Source organism: Oncorhynchus kisutch, linkage group LG4 (genome assembly GCF_002021735.2).
Source record: "Oncorhynchus kisutch isolate 150728-3 linkage group LG4, Okis_V2, whole genome shotgun sequence".
In the NCBI taxonomy this organism is placed as follows: domain Eukaryota; kingdom Metazoa; phylum Chordata; class Actinopteri; order Salmoniformes; family Salmonidae; genus Oncorhynchus; species Oncorhynchus kisutch.
This window is the reverse complement of record NC_034177.2, coordinates 30203462-30220808: the sequence shown is the minus strand read 5'-3', so window position 1 is coordinate 30220808 and position 17347 is coordinate 30203462. Positions and strand designations below refer to the sequence as shown.

Genomic DNA, 17347 nt, shown 5'->3' with positions numbered 1-17347 from the left:
ATGGAAGTATATTATTTCCAGACCCGGACCCTGGACTAGCAACAATACTGCAGTCCATCCTGTTTTGTTTCTATAGCAACTCCTGCTTTCTTGAACTGTACTGGTCTAGTCTGAACAAACAGTATGTAGGCAAACTAGTAGAATTCAGATTTCGGATCTCCATTTCCACTCGCAGACTTAAAGTTCTCTTTGTAAGACAGCTCTTTTCCTTTCATATGACAACAATAACAGTGCCCCTCCAAGCTGGTTTAGGTTTCACCACGAGAGGTGATCTCATCAACAAGGCTTTTCATTTTAAACGAGACGTTGCATAGAAGTGCGAGTCTTGGAAAATATCTATTTTTAGAAACATGACACATGACCAAAGTCTTCTGTGACACTCTGCTTTGTCAGTATTTATAATCACTGCGTTGAAATGTGGAGGAAAAAGAGAAAAGGTTGGAATCACCGGGAAACGGTTAGCGGAATGTTGAGACTCAGAGGCTGTTACATCATCACCAGAAATGTCCATTTGGCCACAGAGACTTGGACGAATGAAACTACACTGGTTGTCAAGGTTCAGCACGCAGACTGGTGCTGCTTTTGGTTCCCCATTGCTGGTGTATTTATTCCAATGAATATGGTACTGGAAAGCTAATTGTTCTGTTGGCTTAAGGTTGAGAGCAATTTACTAGGCTACACTGTGGTTCAAAACATAGATATACCAGATGCACCCAAGAAAGCAAAGGTAACTGAACTAAATGACTATCGCCCCGTAGCACTCACTTCTGTCATCATGAAGTGCTTTGAGAGGCTAGTTAAGGATCATATTACCTCCACCTTACCTGACACCCTAGACCCACTTCAATTTGCTTACCGCCCCAATAGATCCACAGACGATGCAATCGGCATCGCACTGCACACTGCCCTATCCCATCTGGACAAGAGGGAATACCTACGTCTGAATGCTGTTCATTGACTATAGCTCAGCCTTCAACACCATAGTACCCTCCAAGCTCATCATTAAGCTTGGGGCCCTGGGTCTGAACCCCGCTCTGTGCAACTGGGTGCTGGACTTCCGGGCCGCCCCCAAGTGGTGAAGGAAGGAACAACACCTCCACTTTGTTGATCCTCAACACAGGGGCCCCACAAGGGTGCGTGCTCAGCCTCTTCCTGTACTCCCTGTTCACCCATGACTGCGTGGCCACACACGCCTCCAACTCAATCATCAAGTTTGCAGACAACACAACAGTAGTAGGGCTGATTACCAACAATGACGAGACAGCGTACAGGGAGGAGGTGAGGGCCTTGGCGGAGTGGTGCCAGCAAAATAACCTCTCCCTCAGCGTCAACAAAATGAAGGAGCTGACCGTGGACTTCAGGAAACAACAGAAGGAGCACACCCCTATCCACATTGACGGGACCGCAGTAGAGAAGGTGGAAAGCTTCAAGTTCCTTGGCGTACACATCACTGACGATCTAGCCACACAGACAGTGTGGTGAAGAAGGCGCAACAGGGCCTCTTCAACCTCCAAATTGTACTTGGCCCTTAAGACCCCCAGAAACGTTTACAGATGCACAATTGAGAGCGTCCTGCCGGGCTGTATCACCGCCTGTTACGGCAACTGCACCGCCCGCAACCATAGGGCCCTCCAGAGGGTGGTACGGTCTGCCAAACGCATCATCGGGGGCACACTGCCTGCCCTCCAGGACACCTACAGCACCCGATGTCACAGGAAGGCCAAAAGATCATCAAGAACATCAACCCCCCGAGTCACGGCTTGTTCACTCCGCTGTCATCCAGAAGGCAAGGTCAGTACATCACTAGCCGGCTACCACCCAGCTACTCAACCCTGCACCTTAGAGGCTGCTGCCCTATATACAGTGGGGCAAAAAAGTATTTAGTCAGCCAGCAATTGTGCAAGTTCTCACACTTAAAAATATGAAATAATTTGCAAATAAATTCATTAAAAATCCTACAATGTGATTTTCTGAATGTTCTTTTCTCATTTTGTCTGTCATAGTTGAAGTGTACCTATGATGAAAATTACAGGCCTCTCTCATCTTTTTAAGTGGGAGAACTTGCACAATTGGTGGCTGACTAAATACTTTTTTGCCCCACTGTATATACTGTATTCTATTCTACTGTATTTTAGTCAATGTCACTCTGACATTGCTCATCCTAATATTTATATATTTCTTTATTCCATTCTTTTACTTTTGTATGTGTGTGAATTGGTAGATACTACTCTACTGTTGGAGCTAGAAACACAAGCATTTCGCTTTCCCACAATAACATCTGCTAAATGTATTTATGTGTAAATACAATTTTATTTTATTTGATTCTACCAGACATGTAAAAAACACAGAAGTTGATTTTTTAAACTTCATTTTCACTTTTATTGCAACATTAAAGTTGTGTGTATGTCTGTGTATATTTAATGATCTTATTATCCATGGTTAATAACTGTTATGTTTAAGCTGAGGTGTGAGCTAACTTTTAATTGAGCGAGGCAGTGGATGAATGACAGTGCTTTGCCATACAGGAGAATGTTCATCATCAGCTCCAGCTAAGCATGCCAGGCATGCAGGTGGATGTCTGGGAGTAGATTAGCCTGTCCTGCAGTACCTTGATAAGAACCCACAGTTCATGCTCATCAGTCAGGGAGAGCAGGACTAGATTTAATAAGCACCTAACAAGTTATTCTTTAAGATAATACCATGATATAGAACAGAAAAGTCAAATTAAAGAACCATTGATAATGTCATGAATTCCCTTGCGTCCTTATTTTTTCCCTTTACAAATCTTAAAGAGCAGTAGTTTTTACATGACAAACAGCCTTTTGTAAATACATTCAGTTAGTGCTTATAAATATCATACGGATATATAATTCATGAATTTATTTTCTGTGATGTAGACATCAATCTCAGCTCATTATTTGGTCATGTAAACACCTTACTGACAGTAAACAACGCACACAGTCTATTTTAGCCCAGCCAGTAGTGTTGGACCACAGGGTTCATGCATTATTCAGCAGCTGTGACGATAGTTTTCCAGAGTGCACCATGTTACCTTTGGACTAAAGTGAAATATAACCTGAATTTGACATTTTCTAATATCCTATACCAAACTTTTGGTTTCAAAAGGATAGGGACGGTAATTGGTACACCAGAAGAAAGACTGCCGATCCTTCTGGGTATTATCGGTGACTGTAGGGACAAGGCGAGATTGGAACATGGTAATTGCAAAGACAAGGGCTGAGAATAAATGGAAAAATAGTTCTTTACTGTCAGATAGAGGAAGGTCAAAAGTACAAGCGTATGACATCCATACATGTTACAGCATATTATTCACAATGTACACAGGGGAACTGTATCTTTTCTTAGATATCCAATTCATCGCCATGGTTTCTGACAAAGAGAAGAGCTGATCGCCGCTCAGGTTTCCCTAACTGCACAGCAGCAACAAGATGTGATACAAGATGCATCATGTCAACAGCACTAGGTCACAGTAAATATCAGAGCGGGTTACGCTTCTTTTTTCTCTCCCCCAAATCAATGTTTTATTATTTGATTAATGCTTCCACGGTGTTGTCACAGTGCTTATACATTTCCTCTAAGATGAAAGAGAAACAGCTGCAATTTATTTCCCCAGATGAGATATTGATCACTGGTGGTAGACTGGGCGTCAAATGTCTTATCTGAAAAATGAATGTCAAATGGTACGCATCACAGGGAAATCTTTGAAGGAGACCATCATCACACTCAGTGAAGCTGAGGGCTATCCATAGTAAAACAGGAAATTGGCAATGTCTGTCAATACACACAACACTTTCTCTAAATATTTTTATGATTTATAAATTTTACACCATTTACTTCAGGGTAATTATATTTAATGCGTTCATTGAAATTGAGTTTTGAAGAGGTAACAACCACTTTACAATGTGTAAGATGTCTTATAGGACACGATATTGTGACCCTGTAGGACTCTTGTTAGAAATATAGTGGCGGATATTTCTAGGAATTGTTCAAGGACATTATGCTTGTCCTACATATTGGCAATTTGATGTCGTTCTTTAACATTTATAATTGATTTATTTGTCATGATCTTTGCTGGGTAGTTCCATAATACAGCACTAGCTGCAGTTTGAAATATTTTGAATGTAAAATGACTTATTTCCCTTTCTCTCACTCTACGGCCCTGGCAACAGCCTCTCCTCAGCTCCTCGTTATAATAGCAGTATAGGGTGGAAATAGAGTGGACGGGGAACAGGCTGGATGTTTGGCTTGAGATGCAGACTTCCTCTCCATCAGACATATCTCAGAGAGAAATTAAAAGGAATGATGTCCCAGTCCCTTGCTTGGACTGGGCTTTGTTTTAGCCGTGTCTCTGAAATAGACTGTTAGATTGGAGTTTCATGGAGACTATGAAGAGAAATGGTAGCACATATGCTCAGAAGGAGATAAACGGCTTCTCTCTGTTGTTGTGTTGTCCATTCACATTTGGAGCATTGCAGATGATGACTTCATTGTATGGAATGGAATGAGGCCCATCGCTGGAAAGCATAATGGTGGGGAGAAGAGCCTAAAGCTATAGTTACTGACATAAAACAACAAGTTATCATACTCTATGAAATCTGCTGCTTGAGGGACTGTTGTCTCATATTGTGGCTGTGCTGTAAATATTTGACCAGTCTTGAGATATTACATTAAAGAGCTATGCTATCGTGGTAACTAGACGTCAGCAAGTTTCACACACAACACAACTTGTATCATGCGAACATTGTCATAGTTCGGTGTGATTTTTACCCTATGAGTGAAATTGTATGTCATTTTTTAAATTCTGTCCATTGGAATTTCCATCATTCCATGAGAAATCACTTGTGTAATCCATTCAGCTAGTCTCTTACATGAAGTGACCTGACAGTCATTCCTCCATTCTGTTTGTCTCTCTGTAGAGTTCTGTCTCTCTCAGCACGTTGTATGAACTGTCTGGATTGCTGACATACTTGAGTTAATGTTAAAAAGAATGGCACCCAGTTTTTCAATAAATAGGAAAACGAGAGCTTTTTATACTAGTATCTTGCCCAGTCGATTTCACATTGGGGTGGTAGTTAAAATCATGTGTTACGTTTCAAAAATAAATATTAATTTAAACAGAAAAAGCATGGACTTGTGAAAATATTACTATGTCCATCAAATAAAATCCTGAAATTAGAATTTTTACCTAGGTTTCAATTTGATCAGTGTTGTTATGGCGAGCACTGTGGTGTTGTTTTGTGTGCCAGTCTGGCAGTCAAGCGTGAATTTATCTCACTGTTTCTGTTGGGCGAAAACAAAGCGACGGAAGAGGGAGGCATCAATTAGCTAAGCTACTCCTGGGGAAAAATAAAAACATTGGAAACTAATGAGTGTATTGAGTTTACCCGCTGTTATATAATTGATATCTTGTTAAGTCATCCATCACCTCCCAGCATAGCTACAAGTGTGAGACAGTGTTGCTATTGCTAGTGGAAAAAGTATCTTAAAAGTGTGAGTTTCTTATAATGCAGTTCATTGTTCATCGTAACTGATGTTCTTCATCACACCAAATGTTAATCATACGTACTGCTACTATAAACACCCAATTATTCGATTAATCGTTCATTTCATGCATATTTTAACCCAACGTTTCTGAACTGATGCTTTTGACGTGGGAAAGGATGCCTTTCAGTAGAAAGCCATGTCTGAAGCTCTTCTCTATGGGCTCTGCTGTGACTCAGAGAGACTTAGGAGGATGTGGTCCTCTGACTCAAACATGAGCTGCCAATGCTTCTGTACTCACCCACGCATTGTCTCACCCCCACAACGTGTCCGCCAAGAGCCCCACATACCATCCCTGTTTCTTTTTCTCCTGGAAAACATCACCCCACGCTGCTACTTGTTCGTGGCAGTGGTGGGAAAAGTACCCAATTGTCATACTTGAATAAAAGTAAAGATACCTTAATAGAAAATGACTCAAGTACAAGTGAAAGTCACCCAGTAAAATACTACTTGAGTAAAGGTCCTAAAGTATTTGGTTTTACATATACTAAAGTATCAAAAGTAAATGTAATTGCTAAATATACTTAAGTATTAAAAGTAAAAGTATAAATATTATATATATTCAGACAGAACAATTGTCTTATTTTTTTAATGAACTGATAGCCAGGGGAACACTCCAACACTCAGACATAATGTACAAACGAAGCATTTGTTTTTAGTGAGTCGGTCAGATCAGAGGCAGTAGTGATGACCAGGGATGCTCTCTTGATAAGTGTGTGAATTTGACATTTTTACTTTTGGGTGTCAGGGAAAATGTATGGAGTAAAAAGTACATAATTGTCTTTAGGAATGTAGTGAATTAAAAGTATAAATAGTAAAGTACAGATACCCCCAAAACGACTTAAATAGTACTTTAAAGTATTTTTACTTAAGTACTTTACACCACTTGTTGATGGTGATTTCTTAGTAAAACTAAAAAGAAAGGTATTTTCCTTTCATACGACAACAACTGAATGCATGCTGTTCAGTGCAAGAAAAAAAAAGATTTGAAAGACAGTTGTTACTGATATCAAATCCAATTTAATTGTATTTGTCACATGCTTCTTAAACAACAGGTGTGGACTAGTAGAGAAACGCTTACTTACAGGCCCTTCCCAACAATGTAGAGAGAAAGAAAATAGAGAAATAATAGAAAAGTAAACCATGTAATCATAAAAGTAATAATAGATACACAATGACTAACTTGTCTATATACAAGGGGTACCAGTCGATGTGTAGGGGTACGAGGTGATTGAGGTAGATATGTACATATAACTAGGAATGAAGTGACAGTTAATAAACAGTAGCAGCAGGATATGTTATGAGACAAAAAAGTTAGTGCAAAAAGGGTCAATGCAGAGAGTCTGTGTAGCTGTTTGGCTAACTATTTAACAAACTATTTAGCAGTCTTATGGCTTGGCGGTAGAAGCTGTTCGGGGTCCTGTTGGTTCCAGACTTGGTGCATCGGTACTGTTTGTCGTGCGGTAGCAGAGAGAACAATATATGACTTGGGTGGCTGAAGTCTTTGATCATTTTAGATCCTTCCTCTGACACCGCCTGGTATAGAGGTCCTGGATGCCAGGGAGCTCAGCCCCAGTGATGTACGGGGCCGTATGCACCACACTTTGTAGTACTTTGCGGTCGGATGCCAAGCAGTTGCCATACCAAGTGGTGATGCAGCCAGTCTAGATGCTCTCAATCAAATCAAATCAGATCAAATTGATTTATATAGCCCTTCGTACATCAGCTGATATCTCAAAGTGCTGTACAGAAACCCAGCCTAAAACCCCAAACAGCAAGCAATTCAGGTGTAGAAGCACAAGCACGGTGGCTAGGAAAAACTCCCTAGAAAGGCCAAAACCTAGGAAGAAACCCAGAGAGGAACCAGGCTATAAGGGGTGGCCAGTCCTCTTCTGGCTTTGCCGGGTGGAGATAATAACAGAACATGGCCAAGCTGTTCAAATGTTCATAAATGACCAGCATGGTCAAATAATAATAATCACAGTAGTTATCGAGGGTGCAGCAAGTCAGCACCTCAGGAGAAAATGTCAGTTGGCTTTTCATAGCCGATCATTAAGAGTATCTCTACCACTCCTGCAGGTAGCACGTCCGGTGAACAGGTCAGGATTCCATAGCCGCATGCAGAACAGTTGAAACTGGAGCAGCAGCACGGCCAGGTGGACTGGGGACAGCAAGGAGTCCTCATGCCAGGTAGTCCTGAGGCATGGTCCTAGGGCTCAGGTCCTCCAAGAGAGAGAAAGAAAGAGAGAATTAGAGAGAGCATACTTAAATTCACACAGGACACCGGATAAGACAGGAGAAGCACTCCAGATATAACAAAATGACCCTAGCTCCCCGACACATAAACTACTGCAGCATAAATATTGGAGGCTGAGACAGGAGGGGTCAGGAGACACTGTGGCCCCATCCGATGGTGCAGCTGTAGAACGTTTTGAGGATCTGAGGGCCCATGCCAACTCCATGCAGCCTCTTGAGGGGGGAGAGACATTGTCGTGCCCTCTTCACGGCTATCTTGGTGTGTGTGGACCATTATAGATCCTTAGTGATGTGGACACCGAGGAACATGACGCTCTCTGCCCTCTGTTTCCTGAAGTCCAGAATCAGCTCCTTTGTCTAGTTGACATGGAGGGAGAGGTTGTTGTCCTGGCACCACACTGCCAGTTCTCTGACCTCCTCCGTATAGGCCGTCTCATTGTCGCTGGTGTTCAAGCCTACTACTGTCGTCTGAAAACTTAATGATGGTGTTAGAGTCTTGTTTGGACACGCAGTCGTGGGTGAACAGGGAGTAGAGTAGGGGACTAAATCCACACCCACGAGGGCCCCCCTGTGTTGTAGCCTACGCTTACCACCGGGGTGTGTCCTGTCATGAAGTCCAGGATCCAGTTGCAGAGGGAGGTGTTCAGTCCCAGGGTCCTTAACTTGGTGAGCTTGGAGGGCACTACGGTGTTGAACGCAGATATAGCGAAACTGAGCCAGCTGCTCGAACAGAGTTCTTAGTCTGTTGTCATGGTTATCACCACTATCTGGATATACAGGAACACATCTATATGATGAAATTAGAATGTTGACTGACGAATACAGCACCAGTCAAAAGTTTGGACACACCCTCTCATTCAAGGGTTTTTCTTTATTTTTACTATTTTCTACATTGTAAAATAATAGTGAAAACATCACATTTATGAAATAACACATATGGAATCATGTAGTAACCAAAGTGTTAAACAAATCAAAATATATTTTATGTTTGAGATTCTTTAAAGTAGCCACCCTTTGCCTTGATGACAGCTTTGCACACTCTTGGCAATGTAGAAAATAGTAACAATAAAGAAAAACCCTTGAATGAGTAGGTGTGTCCAAACTTTTGACTGGTACTGTATTTTCAGTGTACCAAATAACTTTCTTTAGAGTTGAAGTGAGAATGGCCACAATAACCTCTGCCCCCATCCCTACTGCTCCTTGTATTGAAGCTCTGTACTCAGCTCCTCAACATCATCATCAGTCTATACCAGTGATTCCCAACCCTGGTCCACAAATATCCAAACAGTACACATTTGTATTGTAACCCTGGACAAGCATACCTGATTCAACTTGTCAGCTGGTTGGGAAACACTGGTCTATACTTCTGACACGTAATGTAGTAGCGTGCAAACAGTCCCTCTCTCTGTCTGTGTGACTAGTTGTCTTGATCCCATGGTCCAGAAATGTATCCCTATCCCTCACCCAAAACCCACTCAAAATGTCTGAATTTTAACCTCTCTTCTATTTCCTTATTTATGGACCCCACATCCTTATTTGGAATCACTATTTAATGAAGAGCGTCATTATCAACCTTAAGTATTACATTTAGCTTCTGAGGGAGACTGGCTGGCTGGAGGAGCAGTCTTGTAGGAGGGGATGAGAGAGTAGCGATGGGGGCTCTAGCATCAGCCCCATCCTCTTCTCCTTTTCCTTCAGCACCAGCCACAAGCCCAAGCCCCAGCTCGAGCTCCAGAGATGCTGAGTGCCCTTGTGATAAGGTGTGAGGCCTGTCTGCCACTGACTGACAAGCCTGCTCTTGCCATGCCAGTGCCTGGCGCTCGATAAGGGAAAATGTCAGCGTGATTTTGGAAAATGTCATTTATCTCGGCTCTCTAGCCGTGTCTGTAACCCAGACTGATTATGGTTTGTGGAAATTTATATCATTGCGGGGTGCCTTGTGAAATAGTAGAAATGTTGTGTTTTTCAGTAAGATAGTAGTACTTAATGTCCCTTTGGTGATAGTCTGTTAATATTGTAATTGCTTTGATATAGCCTAGTTCTCTGTTATTGTGCTTTAAAATCTGAATACACTAACCACTCTATATTCTGCTGAACTTAATCATGTATTACAAACCATCAAAGTGTTCGGTGCACAGAGGCGTTCAGATTGGGGGATTCATTTGATACTGAGACAAAGGTTTCCCGTATTGGTGATGCTACGCAAGATCTGTGAGTTGAAGAGTGTGTTTGTGATGTGTAAGAAAAATCCCCCAGATTCAAGTGCCAATCTCTTAGTCTTTGTCAAAGCGTCTGTGTGGGCTGTTTGCTTGTATTATTTAGAAAAACAATCCTCTCCTAAGATGAGTGGGTTAACAGGAACCATTAATTGGTTTAGCAGGATTCGTATGCACTCAAGTTCCGGCTTAGCTTCAAGGCTGAAAATGCTTGTATTCACATGTATTCAGAAGCCACTGCTTACTTTTCCCAGGAAATGATCTCACTGTGAAGATAGGCTGTTTAACATTGCTTGTAAGCCTTAGGTTTTGATTTGTGGGTCTAAGATGAAGCAGAGTTTGTACTCACGTCATCACTTTTAATGTTGGATTCAAAAACCCAAGCTGTCATATATTATTCAACGAGTTTCCTATATTCTCTGAAGCACTACACCATACTACCTCTGGTTTCAGCTTGCTTCTAGCAGCCATTCAATTCACAGGCTACTGTATATTATTCAGTACTGTATATGTTTCCGCCATGTAGTTGACTCAAAGTGACATTTGTGGGACACACTGATAAAGCAATTCTTCCTGCTGCTTAGACCAACTCCATAGGACTGAACAGAAATTCACCATTACTTGCGTTCCAATTTTTTGGGAGAGACCATGGCTGCCTTTGTGATCTGCAATGCAGGCTCAGAGTAGACCCAGACAGAAAGAAGCGTCTTTAACAGACAGAAAGAAGTGTCTTGGCAGCCCCACAGAAGCCTAGTGAGTATGTTGTCTCTTGCTCTTAACCAAATGTATTGCCAGTCTGTCCGTGATACCCTAAGAAATGGAGCAGGCCCACGATTCCCAACATACTTGTCAAATCGATGCACTTGTGAAGATCACCCTGCTCAAGATAAATTTAAGGTTGGCGTGTTCGGCATTACTTTATAAATATTTTTTATTACAATGTTGTCTCTATTTGGGCGAGCGGTTGGCTGCAGGATGAGCATTCTCCTCACATGAAGTGCAGTGGTGAAAGCCATGATAAATTGCACTCTGTTGACACCTTCATTGGGTTATTTATGGCTCATTAATTGAACTGAAAAGGAGAATTGTAGGCGCAGCGGGGGAGCTGGACTGCGCTAGGCCTCCATGGCACTGCCTCACAGCAGCCCACAGGGCTGGGAGGAGAGGAGAGGCGGTGTCCTATTCTCACGTCTGTCTGTCTGTTTCCTGTTTGCTGAGGAGAAGAGTGAGAGAACACACTTGTCAGGGGCGGAATGGAAAACGAGGAAGACAACCATGAAAAGGCGGCCCCCACCCAGCCCAGCCCCTCTCACATATAAGCTCCCTCCTTCAAAACCTGAAAGGGATTCTTATTTCAATCTCCTCCTGTGTATTGTTTTAGTCCATGGAGTGTTTTAATCATCTTGTGGTTTGTATTGTAAGGGACTGAATGCACTGTTCACATTTTAGAGCTCGGAATCAAGAAGAACATAGCTGCAAGATATTTTTGCAATTACATAAATGTTTTCTATGATATTAATTCAGTAGGCTTATTCATTCCATGATATGACATTGCATTATGAGCTGGTGTACACAACTGTAGGATATGCTACAAGCATGCCTATGTAGAAAATGTACCCTCTTTTTGATATCTCTACAATCTCCAAACAAAGGTTAAAAATTCCCAAGGAGAAAAGGGTCACTTCAGATATGAGCTCAGAAACACACTTGATTAACAAGTGGATTAACAATGCTTGATTAACAAATGGATTAGCAATGCTCGTTTCATGGAAGGGTGTACCTCAAAGGCTGACTGGACTGGGTGCCCACGAGGTACAGTAATGAGTCCTTTCTTCCTGAGAGCACTGACAGACTGACATGTCAACCTGATCATTTTCTCATTTTTGGTGCTATGTCAACCTCATCTTTGTGCTCTATCTCTCTCTCTCTCTCTCATTCTCTCATTTTCTCTCTCTCTCTCTCTCTCTCTCTCTCTCTCATCGATTCCCTCTCTGTTCCCTCTCTCGCTCTCTCTCTCTCATTCTCTCATTGATTCCCTCTCTGTTCCCTCTCTGTTTCCAGTGATTGGCTTTAGCATTTTCAGTGTTCATGCTGCAGGAATAGACTAATTACGTTCAGAGTTGTAGGACTGCATAATTGCATAATTGCAGATTTCTAGTGTATACTACTGTAGACATGTCCCATCGCGACTAGCTGAGTTCTGATCCACAGGACCAGAGCAGGAACTTGTTAGTTTGTGTCAGTAGATTTTGTCAGACTCTACGTCCCAACGTGTGTCCATGTCCTTGAACTGTAAGTGCTTAGGCTCATCCAGCCCTTATGCTCATCTCAATCCTGTCACAGCTGCCAGTCAGCTCTCAGTGACGTCCATGTCCTCTAACACTTTGTCTCTCAACACTCAGCCCTCAGTGTCTCTGTGAGAGAGGGACATGTCTGGACCTGTCTGTCACACATGACTCATACACAGCTGGGCTGCGGTGGGGGCCATTCTCTTTCTAAGCACCAGGGTGTCTTCCAGAGAGGCTTTTAGATATTGTTTTTCAGTCTGGACTGCTACTGTATCACAGTGGACCACTAACATTCCCATCTTCTCCTTCTATGCTTTTTTAAAAGGATTTTGATCCTGCAAGCTCACAAGCGATAGTAATCTACACTTCAATTAGATCGCACTACTCATCAGATGCTATCTTGTGTGCTGAAGATAGAGGGAGTGTGCTTTGAGGCAGCACAAGTGTCACTGTAAAATAGGACCTTGGTATTACTGTGAGAGCTACCCCTTTCGTGTGTGTGTGTCTGAGTGAGAGGAAGACTGCTTGACTGAGTTTTAGTTAAGCATATAGGCCTATTCTGTTAAGTATCTGCAAAACAAACGATGCTGTTCTTTTTAAATGTTGTGCTTTTTTCACGGCAACGGGATGTCTCTTCGTCCCAAACAGACCCACTACTAGAGCATAGTCTATTGCGTCTTTTTAACATATGTTCAATCAGTCACAGAAATAGATTGTTAGGAAGGCAATGTGAAATAATAGTTTGCTTGCATTGTCCAAATTATTAACGTGTTTTTATTTCTCTCTTTGTTCTTCTCTGTGGTGTGCTGTGCCTCCCTGCTTTCTGAACCTCATCATGTACTAAAGGTAAGTGTCAGCACTCATTTAGTTACTGAAAAAGAGATGTATGGAATCAGAACTACTCACTTTCTAAATGTACATTCGTAACATTTTATACACTCATAACATTAACACCAAATATGTACTTCTGTGTAGGTGGACTCACGAACAAGCAAGGTAAGTGTACTACATATTATAACTGTGTGTCAGTCTGCATCAAAAAGTAACTGTATTAGTTTCTAACAAAATAACCAAAATATTTATGTAAAAGAAAATTAGGAAAAATACTTAATATTCTTCCATTTGGTATTTGGTTAGGGAGTCTGTTCCCTTGCTGCTGTTGCCAGGCAGTCACACAGAGCAGAGCTACAGTTCCAGTGTTCTTCCACTGAGTGGCAGGTATTTTGTTCTAATACTGGCCACCCGCTAACACAGGCAAATCAAGATGGATGGGTAGATTTCATAGTTTTATTATCCCTTAATGTGCAGTTATACAGTGACAGAGAACTCTCCTGGAAGAGGACAGGCCAATGTTTGAGAATTGAGCAGGCAGGAGATATCATTCTCCAGGCACATCCATTTAGTTCCATCAGGGAGGGAGCCTGGGATGAGATGCCATGGCAGGCAGGCAGTCTCAGGTTGTGTCTACACTTGACACTTACATACAACTCCTGCTATCAGAATACGAAGATCGCATTGAAAAGACAGGTCTAGATGTACAAAAGTTGCATTGTGGTCAGATTGAGTTCATATCTGGCTGACCACTTCAGGAGGTGGTCAGGGATGCATTATGTGTGGATTTCTCCTCAGTCTGGAAGCAATCAGGCTACCGAAAGCGTATATAGAGGGCAACGTCATCAGCACTCCTTCCACAAGTCTCCAGAAAACCTGTTTTGGGACCAAGAGTCACCTTTTCATTATAACGTTGGGGGAAATGTGTTCCTAGCATGTGAGGAATGTGTTTGCTGGGCCTCCTAGCTAATATAAAAAAGAAACACATTTTTGGCTAAAGTTATGCTTACACATTTGCAATCCCTTTAGCATTGCTTGCTAGCTTGCTGACTAGCTACAGAGGTTATCTGACTAGTTAGCTACTGCCATCAGTTGTTGTTGTGTTATTGTAATACTTTGCCTACTCTGCCGTTTGTAGAATGCATACTGGCATTTTAATATAGCATGGGAAAAGGGAATCCGGACACAGTGAGGACACGGTAGACACATTTAAATGTAGATGCATAATGCGTTCGGAATTCCATGATCAGAATTCCATGATCAGAACTCTGTGATCAGAACTCTGTGATCAGAATACTAAAGCTGCATGAACAATATTGTCTAGACACGGCCTCACGTAGGCAGTATGCACAGTGCCCTGGCCTCCCCTGCAGCCACAGCTGTGAACATATCAAGGAAAAGTGATAGCAAACAATTTATTGCCTAAATCCTTCTTTCCACTATGTTATATCTGACTGGACTTTATTTTGAGTTAATGTGGACCCAGTGACTCAGACTTGAGCACTGTGGCGTCTGTGGCACGTTGATAACAATGGCATGACGCAACTGAGTGATGGAGGTGCAACCCATAATACTTTGCCAATACTTTGCGGCACCATCTGGTGATTGTGCTTCTCTTTCTCTGTGTCGCTCGCTCTCTACTTCCCACTTATTTCTGTGGAGAGGAGTGCCACTCGACATGGAACAATAGCTCTCCTCTCATCACTACAAGGTGTTTTGTTGTCCTTTTAAATTCACTTCCCACTAGGCACAGACATCAATTCAACGTCTATTCCACACTGGTGTAAGGTCATTTCATTGGAATTTCATGAAAACAATGTTGATTCAACCAGTGTGTGCCCAGTGGGATGTCAGGTCTCAAGTAGTTGCTCTTCTCCCACCTTTTGTGTACTGTCAGTAATAATTTGCCCTCTTGTTCATTCAATGATATTATTCTATAGTGAGACTGTTTAGCAGCCATGTAAGGGACAGGATAGTTCTAAAAAGACAGGATAGTTCTAAAAATATGTCAGGGAGGTATGCTTCAACTAGATACTAAAGCACAGTGCCCTTCCCACAGTGTGAACATGTAAACAGATATTCCTGTATTTGTTAATCAAACAGAATAAGAATAATACTGTACTAGACAGTCCATTTGGGAGGGAGAGATGGGGATGGAAATGGGTTCTCTGTCTTTGTTAATATGTCACCCGCTGATACAACTGTAAATGTTGGAATAACTAAGAAAATTGTGAAATCTGAATATATTTAGCGGCATATTTCAAACCAGGCTGTATGCAGTGAGGGTCTCAGCAGCACATTGCTGTCTAAATGACTGGTTATTGACAGTCCTTCAGCATCATGGATTTCACGTGTTCTTTGACTCTGTGGTCCTCTAGCAAATGTGATCCTCTCTGATGCTTCTATTTGAACTTATTCTGATGTCCCTGAGCTTTAAGAGAAGTGACAGCTTACAAATAAATACATAATTATCACATCTGAAAGCTGCCATCCCAAACTTTATTTGCATATGGGACACTTTGAGGGATGGGGCTGATACACCCGGAGGGTCTGGCAGACTCTGGCAAAGTGGCTGCTGTCATCTCTCTCATCAGCCTTTGGGTCTTTCTCAGAAACCCACCGAAAAAGAGAGAAGCAGAGACCGTACAGCAAGAAAATAGTGCTCTGTTCAAAATGTCTAAATAGGCAGGACTGACTAAGGTTCAATGGAGTACAAAGAAAACTGAAGGACAAGATTGTTCCCATTGTGTTTTCACCATGTATTTCCCCACAGAGCAAGGCCTGCCAAGGCCCTGCAGGCTTCATTTCACCCCCTCAAAACGCAACATCTTTCTTTGAGTGTTCTGAAGATAGGAACACAATGACTGCCTGTAGAAGTTCATCTTATTTCTACCTGGGAACACAAAAGACTAATCATGGCCATCACAAAAGCCTTGTTCCTGTCTCACAGTGTGTGATAAGGCAGGCTCAGGCAGCATAAAGGCTCTCCAGAGAGCAGAGAGAGGCAGACCGACAGGAAGGAGAATGGGCCCAGGCCAGACCCAGGACTACCTCTTTCCTGTGTTGTGTGGGGTGAACATATAGGACCACCCTTATGTCCTGTGCTGTCAGTAGAGGGCAGGTTTAGGACGCAGAGCAGACAGGTATTATATAGGAACATCTATATTTCTTTTTTTTATGAGAACATCGCCCAGACTTAGGCTATGTATATTTTATTTGTAATGCATGTCCCAATCTTTAGTTTGATATAGACTAATAGTTCCACGCTGAAGCAACAGCCTGGCTGTCTATAGGAGATACTATAATGCCAGTGGACTAGAATTACTGCTGAATATGCATTGGATGTCCTCTGCTGCCCCACGTCCTCAGTGAGACACTGCCACATGGATGGCACTGTGGAAAGGGGTCATGTTTATCCAACATTGAACCGTTAACAGCTAACCTTTTACCCCGTTAGGCAGAAGTAGCGGCATCTGAGGATTGTTTTTGGTAGCTTCTCTCTTCTGCTCCACCTTTTGAACAGATATCCATATCCCCCTCTGAGGCTCTGCCACGGTACCTCCCCCTAAAGGTGCAGCTAAAGCTCATCTAATTGGTCGCTGTGCTTTAATTAGCACGTCGCGTTTGCATGTCTGCCATTAGAAATTCAAATGGGGTGGAGTGATAGCTGATATTTTCTCCTCTCGCCGGAATCCTTCCCCGTCTGATTCATCTCATCTTCATTTCCCCAGATCCTGTTTTTAAAGTTTTATTTAGGGTGTCATTTATTTAACAAGGGATTATTTATTTAGTGCATCAAATCATTCCTGAATAAATATTTATATGGTCTCTCCACTTCTGGTTTTCAAGCCACTGTAATGAGTGTTGTTGTTGGGTGTTCAGGGGAATAACAAGACTGGTTTTCAAAGTGAAAAGTCCTTTGAATATATTCAAACTTAATTACTTTGAATCTATTATCAGAGTTGATGCTCTGATCATAGTGTAATTGGAGGTATATTATGGAGACCGGCTGCAGTGATGGTAATTTATTTTGCTGTTGATATTAATTTGAATGATAATGAATGATTCATGTCACGGGGTGCTGTGTGTAAACATGTCCTTGTGTCAACTCCTGCACTGATGCACTCTGAGACTCCTATTTGACCAAATTCTCTTAATCCTCAAAGAAAGCTTAGCCATTTTAGCCTAATGCCT

The 17347-nt window shown here is 42.1% G+C and overlaps 1 protein-coding gene across 1 annotated transcript in view; it reads left to right on the top strand.

Moving 5' to 3' along the window:
* LOC109889362 (nuclear receptor ROR-alpha A) overlaps positions 1–17347 on the top strand; it is a 261914-nt gene that overhangs the window by 73655 nt on the left and 170912 nt on the right. The window contains exon 2 of the mRNA XM_031822771.1: positions 13298–13318. Coding sequence (XP_031678631.1) covers positions 13298–13318 — 21 coding nt within the window. The remainder of the gene's footprint in view (positions 1–13297; positions 13319–17347) is intronic.